Raw genomic sequence first — 19,349 nt, 5'->3', positions numbered from 1 at the left:
CCATCATAGGTTTGGACTTGAGTGTTAGGAAACTGTTTTGTTATTCTAAAGGATATTTACTGATTTGCATGCAACTGAGTATGTACCTATGTTTCATTGGTTATTGAATAGTCTTCCCCCTAAGGGTAAATGTATATATCTGTTTTATAATGTGTGAACATATTTGACTAGAAGTTGTACTTGCTTAGTGAGTATTTTATAGGCTAAATAAATCATAGGTTGTTGTACTTGCATGCTTAACTTGAATTATTGGTGGTGTTCTTTGTGGACTCATTTTAGCCCTAGACCACTTGCAATGCTCCTGAGACTAAACCTTGCTGCTCTGCTATCTTACCCTGATTGGGTTTGGCTAAAATCTCTGTGTCTTTGTTCAACATAATAGGGTGGGCTCCCAAAATCAACCCTCAAGGTTAATTTTTTGGGAAATCCATTGTAACATCCATCCTGGAAACATTGTAACACCAACGTTACAAAATAAATAGTTATAGGGAACAGTGTCCCAAGTGCAGTTTTAAAAATAAAGAATTTTACTAAGGGAAACTGGGGTTCCCAAAACTGAATCTTAGATCAGTTTACCCTTTAAAGAGTTGGCAAAAGCAAGAAAGGTCTACCGGACAGCTTTACAGCCTCCAAAAAGTCAGTGTGGGGTGCAGAGCAGATATTGATGACCCATTAAAGTGCACGGGAGGAAAGCGGCAAAAAGAAAATATTTCCTATCCCAATGCCACATTTGTTCATTCACTTTTAAACCTAAACTGTTAAGACTTTATACAAAATATATATTTATCAGTGCTTTGGGAGTTCCAGAAGGTATTCTAAATTGTGAATGTAATTTTTTTTTATTCCTAAATCTTAATTTGCGTGCTTCAGAAAAATAGCAAAATGTTTTGACCTAAGCTATATATCCAAGTAGATATTTGACGAATGCAGGTTAGGTTTTAAGTGAAAATTATTTTGAACTATATTCCATTGTATTAAATCTGAAAATTGCTTCCTCTTTGCAGTGCCCCCTGATAAGCCTGATAATCTGACTTGCATTGTATTTCATGAGAAGTATTCACTGTGCACTTGGAATCCCGGAAGGCCGACGTTCCTGAACACCACCTTCACTTTAAGAACACGATGGTAACTGCCATGCTGGTGTTTTATTCACTTGTATCTAATGGAAAATCACACAGTTGACGTATTTACCGGTCATTTGCTTCTAGCTGTTTCAAACATAGCAATAGATGTTTGCAGCTTGTACATGGTTTTTGGTCAGCTTTTGTTTTTATGTGAAGACTGAAGGTATGATGGTCTGGTAAGTTAGTATTTAAATTGTTGATTCGTTTATTATTGCAAGGAGATTAATTCCATATAACGTTATTTATCTTTTAGCACTTTTTAATATGGCTGTTTTTTTTTTAAACCTTTTTAGAAAACCTGGTGATAAACTAGCCTACAATTGGTAAATTTTTTTGTTTGAAATGAAAAGGTGGCACCCCTGCAAGAAAACTGCTGAAATGGCATTTAAAGACCACTTGAAAAAAATGTAAACTTGACTTTCTCACCTGCTAAAACCAATTGCTACTCGTAGCTTGTTACCACTGCTGTAATGTTCAGAAATAAATCCTCCACATTGTTAGTACTTAGTCTTACTTGCACTCTCTCGAATACCATTTTCCTGGCCCAACTGGCAACCATAGATCGTCAAGTTTCTGGCCCCTACGATTCCGTAACCACATCATTTTCCAATTTTCATGTTTCTCCTCTTCTGAAATTGCCTACCAACAGTCAAGTCCATCTCTGTTTGAACTTTGGTCAACGTCTTTTAAATAAATACTGCTCCATACTACTATTATCCATGCCTCTTTGGCCTTTTGCTGCTGTTCACCTATTGAAAAATCCAGCACTAGATCTTACCTTGGGAGGGTGTGTACCTAGGTGTTAGGGAGGAGCCATGCCTTTAAGCAGAGATAACTGAGCTCCTTCCTAAAATGTTGAAATATGTCAGCTCAGCAATTATTAAAAGGTGCCCCATCATTGTTAGTATTTAGTGCAGTCACCCTACGATATCCTGCTCATTTCCAAATGTTGTCCGATTGCTACTAAGATCATCAATCCGTTTGCCCGCCCCTGATGTGAGTGATGCAATTTGCAAATTAAATTATTTTTGCCGTCTGCGGCCATGGTATATAGTGTGGCAGCCTTCCTCATTTCTCCAATTAGGGGAATTGTATGAATCCTGCGCCCTGTCAGAGTGCAGCAGCACCCTTTGTCTTTGTCACTGCATCTGTTATACACACTTTCGTCTGGGTAAATTCCTCGGCGTAGTCACGTACAGTGTTCTCTCCTCGAAACTATTTGATTGCACCTTCGGGGGTCTGGGATATTCAACAGCCTCTAGACTGCTCACCGGTTCTTCCAAATCTAACCACGCTATCACTTTCCTTATCACCTTGCTTGTAGAAGGGGCCTGTGGGGCCTCTGCCTCCCCACTTTCTTCCTCTCGCTCTTTGTCTTATAGCATAGTATCTTCACTGTCACCACCTTTGTCATCCTCTGTCTTCGAATTGTAGTCTTCCAAGGGGAATTGTCCTATATGTTCCACTCATCATATCCTCCTATATATTCCTTCCTCCGTCTTGCAGAGACCCTCCTCTACTCCCCTTTATGCTGCTGGTGCCATCCATCCTGCTCCTGTACAGATTGCCAATCCTCCTTCGTATAGCACCTTCCTCTGGAAGAGTATGCTTTTTAAGAATCCCATCGACTTCCTGGCAACATCTCTAAGCTCCTTTCTCTCTGTTCCCGCTTCATTTCTCTTTCTCTATCTGGGAGCATATGTCTCCTAAAAATAACTTCTTTTCATCGCCTTATCCTACTTCATTCCACATCTTGCTGCCTCTCCCTTTCTTTCTCTTTTCCTTTCTTTCCCTCTCTTCACTTCTTCGTTTCTCATTTTTCCTTCTCGACTTTCTGCCTCCCACTTCTTTTCCATCTCCCTTTTTTCTTCATTCAGTCTCCCTTCCTCAATTTTCTGCTTTCTCTCCTCCTGAGTGCTTCTCATCCTGCTCCTGTCTTTCTCTAACTTCACTTTCTCTTTCTTTAAAATCATCCATGCCCTTCTAATTTGAACATTGTTTTCCTACCCATTCATTTTGTACATTTGCTGTCTCCTACCTTCTACCCTGCCTTCCTCTCTCTCTGAACCTCCTTCTGCTTCTCTGTTTTGCTTGTAAATCGCTGCGCTCGTCATATTCCACGTATGTGGAAACAGATCAATGTTGACATTTTTCTCTACTTCTAGATTTGCTACTGTACGCGGAGAGCGCATATTTGAGATTAGTATATACCAACGCTGCTTTTAGTGCCCGTAATGGCTTTAATCCCTGCGCTTCTAAAGACTGGTCGCTGCTCTGGGGTGGAGGCGGACCTGTGGGTGCTATACCCCCTTTGTGATGCTGATTAAGTATCCATTCCTTCACAGGTGGCACCTCTACCTCCTCATCATGCATTTTCCATAGTTCCATAATGGCTAGTATGTTTTGTAACTGTTTTCCCGTATATGCAGCGTGCAAATAGGTGCACATGTGTTTCAGTATTGCCTTCGAGTGAGTACCTTCTTGTGGCTCGGTTCATAAACATTTTGCCTGCCTTGTCCCAAACCCATTGTGTGTGGTATTTAAGGGTTTTATCCTCATACCCGGGGAATGCTTTGTATAGGTGAACAACAGGAGTATCACCCATAATGAAACATCACACTAACTTACCAATCTTTATTTCAGTTCTCACTCGCCCTTTTTACCTCCATTTCACACCCTTCCACAATAATACTTCTTATCCAATTCATTTTTCTGCGTTTCTCTGAGACCACACCTCAATCCTTTAGAGCGTCACCACAATAACACCACGCATGCTCCAAACAGTCCCACCTTGATGTTCCTTCCAATCCTTCTGAGTGACACCACAACCGTCATTCATGCTCTGAGTATCCCTACCTCGCTGCTCCCACACTGTACTAAACTTGTTGGTCCACACCACCACTTTACTTGTTCCACAATATACACAAAACCACTTCTACAAAGCCTGAATTATCTCAACATAATGCTGGCACCAGCAATGACTACAGAAATTCACTACAGACGTCTTCACACCTTCTGGTAAGGTATTCGTCTTTTATCATTTCCCCATAATGAGGTTTAGCATCTTTCCTGAACTTTTTCAGAAGCTAACTCTTTTTCTTAACTTTCTTAACTTTCTTTACTTCTTCACAATCCCGTCCCCCCCGTTTTGCCAGGCCAATGTCATACTTTAATCTGTGGGTCTTCTGAAGGTGTAAGGCATCGAGTCTCTCCTATCAGCATCATGGCCCTTCACACCCCACAGGGCATCCTGCAATGTTCGGACAGGGCTTTCCCTAAAGGGGGTTCCTGTCGACCTCTGTGTTATGCGCAAACCTGTTCTCCATAGTTCGTCTTTGCATTCTTCAGGGAACGTGGCAGTGATCTCTTGACACTCTGACATCTATCAAATCATCACCTCTGCTACCATCTGCTAAAACAGCCCAGGAAAGTTCCAGATTGGCGAGAGGATTTGGATTCATTTCAAAACCAGACTAAATTGAGTGCAAGGCAAAACCCAGCTTTATTGACATCCTAAAAGCGGGAACAGCATACAAGCATCACAATCTTGGAGCTCTCATTCAATTCAATACAAAACAATGTATTAAATACTCAAAACTCGTCATTGCTTAAATTCTCATGATACAAAACCTACAGGGACTGGGGATTGGTACAAGTATAAAACATTGCATTGGGTTATAACAATCTGATGCCTCCACCTGGGGCCACCTTTACATTTATCAAAATAAAAATAAATCATGGCCACACCAAATTATTGGTTGGCACATAACTCGTTAGGCGGCCTAGCACCAAGGATTCCAATTGGTTGGCATGCTGCTAACCAACCTTGGATAATTCACAGGTCGGAAAGACATGAGCTAGACAGGAGTTTGGGCAGAGGGGTCCACAGGCTGCTTCCATTCAATTTAAAAAAGATACCATCCCTTATTCCTAGGCAATGAGCGATGGCAATTTATTTGTACCTTGCCTTGCACGATGTCTCGTGTCTGGGCGTATGTGTAGGGAGTACAGCAGGTGTCCTGTATGCATTGGTTTCTAATCAATAGACAGTGTTTGCCAATTATGGCTCGTGTGTGAGGGGACCATGGTTGGAATTATTTTACCCTGCATTTATTCGGATTTTAGCTTATAGTAAATGAGTGTCATGGTTTCTTTTACCACTGGGGACACAATGGAGGTATTCTGCCTGGACTTTTCTTGGCTTATAGTTTGTGTTCACCTGGCTAACAATGGTTCGGTATGGTTTTCTCAAATGTAATTAATATGCTAGTATACTTCTGTGTCCTGGGAATTGCCATCTCATGCCGACTCTTCAACGTTATGACCCTCCCTTCGTTCGCCGTAACCTTGGCTCTGGTTGCCGACTACTGCCTGAGCTCTGCACAGATCTGTATTTCTGCGATTTCAGCATCTTAGTTCTTGTGAAGCTTTGAGGCCTTTTGTTTAATTAGAAGCATGTTTGCGGCTTCCATTTTGGAGAAGATGGCATCCCATTATTGTTGCGTTTTCTATGTTAGTGAGCTATATTTGCATGTCGTTCATGTTGCAGTCAGCTATACATTGCTTATGTTAGTATGCATGACTGCTATGTTAATATTCTTCATGTATAAACGCATATATTAACTAGTCTCTTATTCATGTTGAGTGCACATTTGCTTCATGTCTAATGCATTCACATGTATACTGTTTAGTTTATTTACTCTCGCCACATTCAGCTTAAATTGTATCCATCTTTTTCTATACCTGCATCGGATACGGGTGGTACGGTTGCCTTAGTGAGTAACGTTTCTCACCTGTGCTGTATTGAGCTGGGAAAAGGGCATACACTACTTTGGCTGATGTATTAATCAGCCTCTCAACAACTATACCTAAGAACCAGCCTGCATCACCTACCTATAGTCTCAAAGCCTTGGCTGGGGTGCTCTGTGCCTCTACCCCAACTATATAGCGGGTAGTTTTTACACTCCCCTATATTCTGATGTTTGCCTTGAGTGGCTGGAATTTGAGCCTATACCCCTGATTTATGATGTATTTTTACATTTCTGCCTTTTACCCCAGCTTATGGAAATGTGCTGTTACTGCATGTAAATGTGTATTATTATTATTATTATGTATCACTCAATTTCTGGGAGTGTATTGAGAACATATGGATCTGGGATGGCCGGCCTAATTGTATCCTAATGTTTAGTAACCTCCAGGCTTTATTGGCTTAATGTTAATCCCCCTCACCCCCTCAAGCCGATGTATGTAATGGTGTATATTTATGCTGCTATGTACTTGTTGTGGGGGTTTACCATGACCATTGATGTGTTGCATTTGGGTCTGGATTTGGACTTTGGAAATTTGTCTTGAGCCTTATATTTATTGTGCTTCCCACCAGGTAATGGGCATAGTTTTAGTTTAAAAGTGGTGGGTTGTCTATGGCCCTTACTCTTTTTCAACATACACTGTGTCTTTCTTTGTGTTGTTTTTAACCCAAAGTGCAGGTCATTAAGTGTGTTTTACAATAAGTCCATCTTTTTTTAATATACTGGTGTGGTCTATTGTGTGGGGGTAACTATTGGGACTAACTGTACCTCATTGCACACCTACGTCTCCTCTTGCGTTAAGCCTGACTGCTCTGTCACAGCTACCACTTTAGAGAGTTAGGTGTGCATTTTGGTTGGAATTCCCGTTTTTGCCATTCGGTTAGCTGGTTTTACATCCCACGCCAGAGGGTTGTGTAAAAATCTCCATAACACTACTATAACCAAGGATATATGATAGTTTATTTACATAGCGCCTATACACAATGTGTTTCAAAGCGCTTCAAGGCAAGGAAGGGAACAAGGGAAAATACGACATTCTTACAGGCCATGAACAGTAAGGATGTGAAATTAACTATCGTACTCGGCCTGACGACATTTCAGATAGTGCAAGCGCTAAAACATAGATAAGGAAGGGAGGGGGAGAGTGGGAAGGAAATGGAAACAGGCCTGACAACATTTCTGGTAGAACCAGAGGAAAACAAAAGGTGAGGGAGAGGGGTGCAGAAAGGGAGGGGAGGAACAAAACAAGTGACTATCTTATTAGGCCTGACAACATTTCAGATAGTGCTGGAGGGAGGTGGGGCAACAGTAAGGGGATAGGGGAGCGACAGACGAGGTTGCTATCATAGTAGGTCCAGGGACAATTCTGATAGAGTAAGTGCATAGAAGAAAATAAAGGGGAGGAGGGGAGGAGATGGGGGGAGAAGGGGGAGGGGAGGAGAGAACAGAGTAAGCAGTCAAAAAGAGTGGAGAAGCAAGAGCGGAGAGCGAATACAATTACAGAAGTCAGTAGTAACACATAATGTTGTAAGCCAGGATACAAGATGGAACAACATGATTCAGGGCCACCATGAGTACAAGATGGAAAGGAAGTCCAGCATGAGAAAGGGTGACGCACCGTGAATCAATGAAGTCCATAAAAGTAAAATCCAGCATTGGCCACAAGACGGTGATGGTGAAACCAGAATGTATCAGGACAGACTCCTGTGTGCAGGAAGCGGGTGTGCACAAGGGAACAACACGGGGGGACCAGAGAGGGTGGGGATGGCCTGTTTGGACAGAGGGTGTAAACACATGTTGGTGCAAGCTTACCGGCTGTCTTAGCAGGGGGTTGGACCCTGGATCCTCCTGGTCCGAACAGTTCCAAACAGCAATAGCCCTTTTCTTTGGCTGCCCTTCACTTTGGACGCCCGGGTGAGAGACGCCCTTCATCTAAGAGTTAAGAGCAGGAAGGAAGAGGCAGGGCTAAGAAGGTGCTAAGTGGTGAAAACGAGCGGCAAGCAGGAAGGCACCAGGTGGGCGGGGCTTAGGCCAGGTGACCTAGATCCACTTACACCTGCTCCCCAGCTGCAAAGGAAAAGAGGCTGGAGGAAGGAGGAACCCCTAGTTGGCTTCTAGCCACATCTGTTCCGATTAGGAGAGAATTAAGGATGCACACATGTTAAAGGGGAATATCTACAACTAAAAAGGGTGTTCTTTCTGGGAAATGAAATGGGTGTCGTGTTTTCCTTCCTAATAGGGTTGAGGATCTCCTTTAGGATCTCTACTCTCAACACAGTCTCTGAATATAGTGCCAAGCTTGCTTATTCACCCAAATCACAGTTACAGGGTTCTAGCTCTTGGCTTGCTTTCTTTTCCCAAATAATGGACCATGGGATATATTGCCTTGATCTCTGCTTTGCAGAAATCGGTTACAGGGATATTGCGCCCATCTTGCTATTTGCATTCTATCCAGGAGGGTAATGTCTGACTTGCATATTTCTGCTTTCATTTAATCCCAAGATGTAGTGTCCAGCACACTGGTAAAGGGGTCTAGTGCCCTCTTGCGTCACTGCAATCTCAGTTCTCTCATAGTTGTAAGGCTTTTCAGTGGCTCAGGCTCTTCAGCTGTCTGAGTCACCAGCATAATCTGACATAATATGCTTTTTCAGAGACTTTAGTTTCTTCAGTTCTGTAAGTATTTCTCCAAGTGTCTTCTAGGTTGTAGCTCTCCAACACTATCCTCTGGATACTCGGCATCCTGTTCGCCCCCTTGCACTTGACCGACTGCCTCTTCGTCTTGTTTGCCCCAGTGTAGTATAAGCCCCTTTCCTTTCGCCCCTTCTTCATGGGCCTTTGGTTGGATGAGCCCTTGTTTTTCATGAATGGTGCTTCTGGGTAGGCTCTAGCACCATTTTGCCGATGTGGGCTGCCCTGTTCTGATGCTTTAAACGCTTCTTTGCAGTGTAGGTTGCATTGCATATTAAATATCAACTTAATATGTTTATTTTTATTTAGTAAGACTATTTTCGCACTATTAATGAGTGAAATAAAACCAACACATTTGTCATTGAGCTTGCAAACGCAATTACTAGTGTCAATCTACTTTTTTCATTAATACATTTCTAAGAAATCATCTTAATTGCACTGAGTGATTTTGATCACATACTCATTCAAAGGGGGATGTTAAATATGTTTTTTCAATTGCTACTTAAGCAGTCCCTTGTTACAAACATACATATAAAGGATTGAAGAGGGTGAGCGCTCGGCAAAAGGCTTGATTTTAAAAGTGCATTCCAAGCCTCAGATACTGCCGGTCAGCAGGTTGCAAAGGCAGCTGTCCTAAAGACATGCGTGTCTGCGATGTACAGAAAACAATAATGCCCTTTTTGTAAAGGTTGGTTTACGAGGTCCTTGAAAAGAATGAAAATTTAACATGAAACAAGGAAGACCATACATCACAGGGTCCCTGTAACACTGCAGGTGGCTTTTGGACCCAGACTTTTTTTTTTTTCTTCTGTAAACCACAGTCCCACACGTATAGTATACCCCAGCAAATCATGGGAGGGTTTGGCCAGGATATTACTGGGGTAGGGTCAGGCTCCAACCAGTTGCACTCGGCCCTCACAGTTCTAACGGAAACCTTAACAGAAACCCTAAACAACACAACCATAAAGGTAGAACGGGGTCAGTGAAGAGGTATACCTGTCGCCTTTTGTGGCAACATGGGCTGAGGGACAGCTATGCTCTCGAGGGTTGGGAATGTGATCCACTAGTGACCCAAATATCACAGTTCAAAATAAAGACTGGCCAGGTTTTATAAAAAATTAATAATGTATACTTTAAACACTCCAACTGCAATATAACGAAATGGGCCCACTGTACAAAACCCTTTGAAAGACAGAGGAAGCAATAGACTGAAGAAAGTAGTTATCTGGGCGCGATTGCAGGGATGATACCAACTGCAGAAAGGATAGGTCTTGGTGAAAGAAAGTGCTGAGGTGACCTAACCAGTCTCTAGGATACCAGTGGAATGGGGGGGAAGGGGGTTTGTGGTCAATAGTACCTGGTTTCAGTTCTTGTGTGGGCTGATAATGTTGAGCCTGTTGTCGAATGTCGCTGCAAGCGGGTCAACCTCAGTTTGGGCTCGTTGGATTGTGTGGTCCCAAGTGGCAAGGTAAGGGCAAATGTGATCGCTCTTTGCAGTCAAAAGGGGGGGGGGGGCGGTCCTCACAGCGATGCAGGTTGGGGCGGTCCCAGGATCTCTTAGCCGATGGTAGGGGTTGATGGGTGACACTCCAGCGGTTTGGATGACAGTTGTTGAAGTGGTGCTCTTGGGGATGTCGGTGTGCAGATTGGTGAGGTGGCTGCTCGGGGGCTAGCTGGGTTGTGCTGTGGTTGTAACCCCTGGACGTAGTCGGCATGTGACTCTCTAGCGGTTCGGGTCAGGTCCTGGCATCAAGCCGTTACAGCATCAAGCTGGTTTGAAGTGCAAGCAATAGTTTGGGTTGGTGGAGGAGCACAAAAACCAGCGCCAATGTCTTCCCTCTTGTTCAAGGTGCAGTGAACACCGAGCGACCCGGTTCAGTGTGGCTTGACCGGGAACCTTAGCTGGTCTGGTCCTGGCTTCTGTGGACAGACTGGTTCTGTTCAGGGTCTACTCTCGCAGCTGTAGGAGATTCCGGTGTCAGGTCCTGATCAAAAGCAAAAGTTCACCCTCACTGTGTACTGGGTGTAGGTAGGGGGCAGAGCTCTCTTCTGCTTCAGGCAGCTCCTTCATCTCTGGCAGAGGGCTTTGGAAAGTGTAGCTTTCCAAAGGAAGCCAGCGAGTTCTTCTCAGGTGTTTCAGAGCAAATCTTTAGAGTATCTTCAGACGATCAGAAGGGGTGAGAGGCCCTTTCTCTTAAAAGCACAAGTCCCTAGGTGATTGGACTAATGCTAGCCTGCCTTAGTGGTTCAAACCCTGCTCTTGAACAGAGTGGACTTTGCACTTCTGATGTCACACCCAAAGTGCTTTGCTCCAGAGGAAGTGGAGGGGACAGGAAAGAAGTCTAGACAGGGAGAAACCAAAATGGTTGTAGTCTCCTTCCATTAGCCTGAGCTCTCCTGCCTACTCAAATTCTGACCCCTAACCTCCTCACTTAGAACAAAGTCATTTAGAGAAGCAATGCCCTGGTGTGAGACTGCTCATTTTAAATGGATGTGCTCCTTTGATGCCTGGGCCCAGGACACCTGCCTGCTGTGCGGCTGTCTCAGGTGGAGGATGTTGCCTGCCCTCACAAAGAGATCAAATAAGTGGCCCGATCTTCCAGGTTCCTGTCCTGCCATTTGGCAGGCTCCACCCGGCTGACCAGAATGCACATCACCTTCCCCACGAGAGCCTACTTACAGGGGCTGATTCATGTGCGATTATCAATTGGGATGTGGCATCCATGATCAAAAGTAATTCCATGCACTATGCCTAAAGTCAGGTATAGCTTTATTTGAGGGGTTACCCTGCCACCAGAATGGGTTACTTAAGATCATCATAGTTTTGGGCCAGGGCGGCATCTCTGAAATGCCACCCATGCACTGCAGAGACTTGGCTATTGCTGTGGTTGTCAAGTGGGCATCTTGTGACCTTGGAACCTGCTCTGCGCCACAGTTGGGAGCAGGCGTATATCATGCTGCTGAAGCAGCAGTGCACAAGCACACTATGCTTTGGCATGTAGTTGACGGAAAAGAGAACCTAGTTTGCAGATTACCCTTTTAGAAATGGAATTACCTGCATATTTTATTTATGAATAAAACTCAGATGGCAATTCCTTACACCCACACATCGGGGTGGTGGGACTGGAGCACTACATACAAGTGGGTGTTGGACAGAATAATGGCCATGTATTGAATTGAGCTGCTTTCAAGAGCTCACAAGGTACTGCTGTGGCACCAGTGGTTGCCCTCGGAACACCTCCAGATCTTTTGAGCAGAAGTGGACACTTTGCTTCAAAAGGGGGCCATCGCGAAGTGCCATGTCAAGGGAACAATGCCAGTGTTTACATTTTCTCTGCTCATCACGGTTGCCTCCACTTCAAGGTAGACTAACATTTTCAGTTAGTGGTCACCTTGTGCGTTCATAAAGGTTGCATCTATCGTAGCCACTCACCTGCGCAGACAAGGGGATACAAGTTTACCCCAATCTAAGTGACTGGCTCATAACTGGAGCAGCACATCTCGGGGGCTGTTGGAGGCACAAACGGCGATCAGCCGCCTGCATCAGCTAGCCTTCATGATAAATGCACAGAAGTCCAGTCCAACAAAAAGCGTACCTTGGGTGTAATAATAAACACTGCTCAATAGATGGCTTACCCAACCCAGGAAAGAGATGCACACTTCAGGCTCAGATTTCTTGTTCTCATCCAAACCTGTCCATAGCAGTAGGATGTAACGCCTGAGGATTATGGCGGATCATTACTAGGAGGGAGGATTCCAGATCAGGAATTCCCAGAGCGTAAATTTCTACCCCCAACCTACCCTGCATACACTCTTAAATGGGATTGTGAGTTGTCTATGAACAAAGCAATAAAGTGGATTAGTAGTAGTAGTTAAAGAATCCATCAGATTTGCTTTTTAAACTGTGCATCCATGGATTCAGCCTTTACAAAAGCCAATCTGCACCCTTTGAATGAGGCATAACTTTTTAGCCTAGGCCAAGTGTTCTTTCACAGCAATCTCTTACAAAGTTTTCACTCTTCTCCATGTCTGTTTCTTGACAGACAATCTACAATATACCAATCCGTGAAAGAACTCCATAAAAAGGGCGCAACCCCTGGTTGGATGAAAGCTCAGGATGAAAACTACAAACTAAACTACTGTATTCTTCCACAAATACTGCAAGCTTGTACTTGTACCTGAAGGAGGCGGGCCAAGGCTGTGTCATATGACTCATCACGTGATCTCATACCGGATATTTAATACGGCCAGAGCCACCCTTGCGGTGCTAAGCCCTTCGGAGAAAAGCCCACTGGCTGTTGTGCGGCTGTTAGGCGCTGTGGGGCGGCATCAGAAAAAAAGTAACCGCCAAGTGTCCCGAGTGGAAGCAGTGCCACCTCAAGACAGTGGTACAGCAAATTACGGTGAGATTTATAAACTGCAAGAGATACATCGTGAAAGAAAGAGTTTTTGTATAAACCTAAGAAAACATAATCTAGTGCCCCTCAATCCACCTCCCACCACCACCATCCCCCTACCTGACGTTATATGGAGGAAGAAGAAGGCCGCTGCCTACGCAGCTCCAAAAAAGGGGGTGGGTACTCCATTCATGGTGTGATAGCCACAACAAAAGGCCATTGTTTACGAACTCCTAGGATGCTCAACTCACGTTCGACGCGAGCAGACTCTAGTCACAATCACGCAGGTTGCCGAGACCTAGGCAACGTATTGGAAAATAACATGACGGCATCCCAGGAAAGTCTTGCGTCGCTGCCAAAAGTAGTCAACACAGAGGCACAGCCGCCGAATGTCTCCCCGATAAGCACTGTCGTCTCCGTCACGCTGCAGCCTCCCGGAGGGGAGAAGGGGCGAGGCAGAGCCGGTGCTGTTGAGAAAGTCACAGCGTCGCGTGCCGGCAGCAAAGATGCCCGGGAGCAAAGCAGAAAGACATCAGCCGATTTTTGCCGACCAGGAACAGTGTTAAGAATGAGAGTGGAACAGGAGCCCACTACATCAGCAGAGTTCTGGGGCATGCGGACACAGGAAAGATCAGGTTGAAGTAAGGTCAACGAGTTCAACTGTGTCGACTGGCGGCCAGATCGTCAAAGCACAGGTGCACATTAACAGCAACAAAGAGGACATACAAAGCAAAACAAGTCCTCCAGCACCATTCAACTAGGGGAGGAGCAAACGGACAGTACCCTGTCAACTGCACAACTGCACAAAACTCCAAGAAGAGAGCCAGGGAGACTAATGAAAAAACCAAGTGGAAGCAGAGCACGCAAAGCAAAAAGACTCAACATAAGAAACAAAACGGCCTACGAACCAAAATCAATGCCTCCAATAAGAATACGCAACAGTTAAAGGCGGATCGAAGAACAGCACAGGCTCAGCAGCTGCTAGAAAAATCAACACTATGCGAATGCTGACAGACTTCTTTGAAATTTAGCTCACAACAAAATCTAAAAGATTCAACGAACTTTCAGATGCCGAAATGCTTTCGGCGGTAAACGACACCATGCCACATGCAAAACAACGGAAATTTGACCACATAAGAGATATGGCCAGATCCAGAAACAGACACTGAACCACAGAGCCAAGAAATAGTGTCAGAACCAGTGCCAAATGAGCCAAACTCACCCAAGGTAAGTGCCGCCAGTAATAACAGGGCAGAAACAAATGACAATCTGACAAAGGCAGTTCAAAGTGGTGAAACACAGGCACAGACAAAGGAACCAGAGGCTCAATATGAGCCACTCCCACATCAAAGGGAAGCATCTGCCAGTCCCACATTACAAAGACATGACTCAATGTCTCAGTCCCCAAAGATTGGAGGAAGTAAGACGGCAGGACCTGAAAGTCCTGAGGAAACAAATATCAGCAAGCCCAAACTTGGTAAATACAGCAACAGCAAGTAACCAGCAGTGCATGATAGAACAGGAAGAACAATGCAAGCAGCATAAAAAGAAGTTGCATCGAATATTCTCAGAGGATTATGTATCGCCATCGAAAACACAGAAAGCTACCAGCTTTCCGCACACTCCTAGGAGGAGGTATAGCGACTTGCCACATACATATGGTAGAAGTACGGCTTCGCAAACACCCAGTACATCACAAGATCCTGCGTCGAAGAAAACTGACTTGTTAAGCATAGTGTCAGCCATAACCATCACTCTCAATCCCTTCTGCAAATTGTACGAGGCAATAAATGACACAGCGAAAGACCAAGTCATTTTATCCATGATTTTGACGAAAGTTCTGCTCTTCGAAGGTTGTATAACAGCAAACGAGAATAATCCAAACAATAAGGAAGCGATGGACCAGCTTACCAACAATTTGATGGCCAAAATCGCAACTACACGTAATGGGTCAGTACAGTCTGAGGCGAAAGACAAGAGAAATAACAGCAATGAAGTCGGAACACCGACACTTTTTGTCGACTTCTGTTCCGCTGTTACGTCGATAATTGTTTTTGTCTAAGTACAATTAAGAGATGCAATGGACACATATAGTACCACCGATAAGGCAACCAGGGGCAAAGTAAAACAGGCTCAAAGGTGGTCCTGGTATTAAACAAAGTAACTACAAACAACAAGTGTGACGACGAAGTCGCAGAATCAACTTACAGAATTTTTGACCCAATCAAGCCTAAAGACGAAGGCGACACAGGCACCGCAAGAACCTTAATAACTAACAACACAATAAACACAATGCAGAAACTGTGGCGAGGATGAGCACACTGAAAGAAGCCACTTCACCGCCAACAGATAAGATACGGCAGAGAACTCCCCAAAATACAGTGCTGGACAGAGAAAATCAGAAAATAGAAAAAAACAACCAAAGAAAAGCTAGTGCCAGTAAGCCAATCAGAGGCGGCAGATCCTGAAGACACCCTAATGAATCTGAGTGTGTACCCAGATGATGTACATCTAGCGATGACGCTAGAATAATCTAAGCAAATGACAGCGAAGAGCCACAGAGCAGTCTTTGAACCATCCCCAATTGTGAAAAAAAACAACAAAGCTCACAAAGATCGCGACTTTGAAACTCTTGAGGAGAAACAAAATCGTTTGATCTATCGCTGGCAAACGTCTGAGGCGGACAAGCCATACGAGCAAAAACATAGCTCAGAAAGAAACACAAATACAAAACCGGAAGGTCAGAATAAATATAAAAGCAGCAGTGTTGAAGCGAACAAACGTGTAAATCGGACGCAAGGAAGAAGAGAAATCACAGAAGGGAAATCGAGGGCTAACCTCGTATACCCCATCACGAAACAAAAAAAAAACAGCAAGGGGAAACCTTCGAGAGGCAAGCACTAGCGAAAATAAATGAAACCTCAGCATGGCACAGATTGCAACAACCAAAGATTGTCCCGCTACACAAGCCATACAAGGGTTAAAGCAGAGTGCGACGAGTCTGGTAAATCAAATAAAGATTTTAGGTGGACACTTAAAATGACACAAAGGAACTACAATAAAGAAGACCTCATTTTAAACAGGAGAACTGTCTTGGCCATACTGCACCAAATTTCCAGCTTCAAAGGGCTACAATCGGAAGATATAAAAATAGTTGAACCATGGCATAATCGACAGGGGGCAGTGGCATTGCTACATCTCGATTCCACCACGGTTTACAAAATGATACAAAAGTATCAAGATGACATTTACAAACATGGATACCACATGGAAGAAGCAATGTCACGACAACATCAAGAAAACACGGAAGGAATCACCAGACACCAGGAAATCCCAACTAGAGACAGAAAAGCAAAATCAGATAATAAGGCGTACTTCGAGCAACAGAAAGAGGAAAGTCCACAAAAAGAACACAAAAGAACAAAGGTGTGTAAACTAACAGTCATTACAGAGCGGAGGATGTAACACGTAACAAATAGCGCCCGACAATTAAAAATGGCTCATCCCAAGACAGAACATGCGAGGAAAAGCAAACGACAAAAGAGCAACGGACATACAATAACGAGAGTGCGACGACAAGAACAGTCATACAAAAAGTAGACAATAGCCCGACAGGACAAAACCAAAATGCTCCTCAAAGCAGCAAAACTGGGTTATGGGCCTGACTCCCGAAAGCACTCGCACTGCACCGTAAGAAATAGCCATGCTTGCGGTCAGAGACAGCGACAAGCGACCAAACTGAGGAGCGACCAAAAGAAGTAACTCTATGCTCTTGGAATACGCGAGGACATTCACATTTGACGGTTCCAGGGGGATCAAATCTTGGAGAATTTGATATCCTATGTCTCCAGGAGACATGGCTGCAACAAACGCCAACGATGGAAGGCTATCAGATCATTCTAGCACCAGCCGCCAGAGGCTGTAAAGGGCGACCAACCTCAGGGCTGATGACGGCATGTCGAAATTGATGTGGAGTATCAATTGAAAAAACAATAACTGCAAATCAATCAATTTTGGCAGTAATACTCTCCTGGCAAGTTGCAAGGAAGCAAAAAGCAGAGATCACAAAAGCCATTTTAGTCAACACCTATTGGAATCCCGCAACAACAAGTGCAAAAAAATGAATTGCACTGTGCGAGGATGCAATTGACGTAGCCAAGTCTGAACATCTAGTGATAACAATTCTCGTATGCGGAGATTTAAACGCAATCTGTAAAGCGACAAAAAATACAAGATCAACCGTAGCCCCTCATGCTATAGAACAATGAGGCAAAGAATGGCTCAAGTTTACCAGCTCGCGTGGGCTGCATAATCTGGACGATGCATTTCCGCACGCAAACAGGTTACCAACATGGGAGCGTGCAATCTCTGCATCTACAATTGATTACATCTTCGTCTCATAGCCGTTAATACATTTCACGAAAGACTTCAATGTCCGGCGCACAACAGCAAGTGATCACAATCTGCTAGCGACACATCGTGGCACTTAGTAAACAATAATAATACGCAAACAAGCCTCCAAGTCGAGCCTGATGCCCAAGGTATTCAAATTAAAATAAGCGTCAAGGATATCATTTAAGTGACAACAAAATATAAAGCAGCTTTACACTCAGAATCAGAGAATGCAGTTGATTACCAACCCTTGCTGATCCCGCACAATTGTCGTAAAAAAAGAAGTGGGAATGCAACAAAATGAGACACAAAACATGTATATAATAGTTAATTGAAAAAAGGCATGAATATAGAAGAGCGTGGCGAGGTGCACATAAGAACACACCAGTAGAAGTGCCCAAAATCATCAAAGGCATTAAGACAAGGTATAAAGCATGGGTGAGGGCGCATAGACATAAACTGTACCAGGCTGATGCAGAACAAATCACAAAAGCACTCATCACGAATAATAGCAGACACTTTTGGACTCTAAGAGACACAGGAAAAACGTTAGACAACCAAATTTTGAATAACATCAGTCCACACACATGGGGAAAAGCACTTTGAAACGGTCTTCAAAGCAGCGACAACGGACAACAGTAGTGAGCAACAATTGGAAGCAGCAAATTGGGTCAACCTAGAAAGTAAAGAGGACATTCTGGACGTAATTAAGAAGCTAAAAAATTCAAGAGCTCCAGGCCCAGACGGCATCTCCAATGCCGAATTGAAAACATACCCAATGGAATGGACCGGCCTCATGAGCGCCATCCTTCGCCGCTGCACCAAATCTAGATCAATACCCAAGTCATGGACAAAAGCGATAATCCTACCCATTTACAAAAAAGGCAATTTAATGGATCCAATGAACTTTCGGCCTATAGCCCTATTAGACGTCATAGGCAAGGTATACGCCTCACTATTAATGAAGAGATGTGCGGGCTGCTTCGGCAGAATGAAACGACGACTTACAAGCCGGCTTAAAAAAAAACGCAGGCACCAAGTGCAACATTCTGGCCTGCAGCATATTAAAAAGTAAAGACCTGCAAAATAGGTGCAGTTTATTCGTGGTCTTCATTGACTTTACACAAGTACCGACCGAGTAGAGGGACCACTCTTATGGAAGAAGCTAAAGGAGTGGAATTGCCCCGATGACATCTTGGCTCCGATGCAAGCTCTTCACCGCAACACCACAATGAGAGTGCGACTCAGTCGTGAAGGCGAACTGTCGGACGAAATCAACAGCACACGTGGAGTGAAACAAGGGTGTCCGCTCGCTTATTGGTTATTTCAAGTCATGGGAGAGGTCCACCACAGACAATGGTGTTGGATGTACAAGAGGTTCTGTTACGGCACTGGCGTGGCAGAATTGGATCAGTGAGTATGTGCTTTTATATGCTTTTTCCTGTAAACCTCAGACTATTCACAGATAAATGAACCAGAGCCTGGCTCAAGCTTGGTAGTTTGACTGGCTGACAGCAAGTCTTTATTGTTCAGGAGATGGCTGACTAGAAACAACACCCGGACAGAATAAACTTAGAAGTCTAATATGTAGACAATCCCTTGAGGCCCCAGAAAGTAATAGCCCAGCTGGGTTACAATAGAAATTCTTTCCAAAAGGTACTAAGTCTGTGAGTCCAACATGATTTTATTTTAAGGCCCAATTATGATCTATGGTGGTAGAAAAATGTTCAATGAAGCCTCTACTGGAATTCTTTTGCTGGGTAAGTGTGTGGGACAAGAACATGCTCTGGAGTCTTGTGATCTTGCTGCATAGGTTATTCACTCATTCATTTGTTATAGCACCTTTCAACATAATTATGGTCCCAACGTGCTCTTGATTGAATGCCCTCGGAGTCCAGAAATTGAGAGAATTTGGGGGGTGCTATTATGCTTGTGTGCAT

The 19,349-nt window shown here is 44.1% G+C and overlaps 1 protein-coding gene across 4 annotated transcripts in view; it reads left to right on the top strand.

Annotated features, from left to right (window-relative positions):
• IL6ST (interleukin 6 cytokine family signal transducer) overlaps nt 1-19,349 on the top strand; it is a 612,349-nt gene that overhangs the window by 157,786 nt on the left and 435,214 nt on the right. For all 4 annotated transcript variants that reach the window (XM_069627291.1, XM_069627294.1, XM_069627293.1 and 1 more), the window contains one exon: nt 1,005-1,125. In XM_069627291.1, the coding sequence (XP_069483392.1) occupies nt 1,005-1,125 (121 nt within the window). The remainder of the gene's footprint in view (nt 1-1,004; nt 1,126-19,349) is intronic.

The sequence above is a fragment of the Ambystoma mexicanum genome, chromosome 6p, assembly GCF_040938575.1.
Source record: "Ambystoma mexicanum isolate Mex_15411 chromosome 6p, UKY_AmexF1_1, whole genome shotgun sequence".
Taxonomy (NCBI): Eukaryota; Metazoa; Chordata; class Amphibia; order Caudata; family Ambystomatidae; genus Ambystoma; species Ambystoma mexicanum.
The sequence above is the reverse complement of the archived record's forward strand: the minus strand, read 5'-3'. Positions and strand labels throughout refer to the sequence as shown.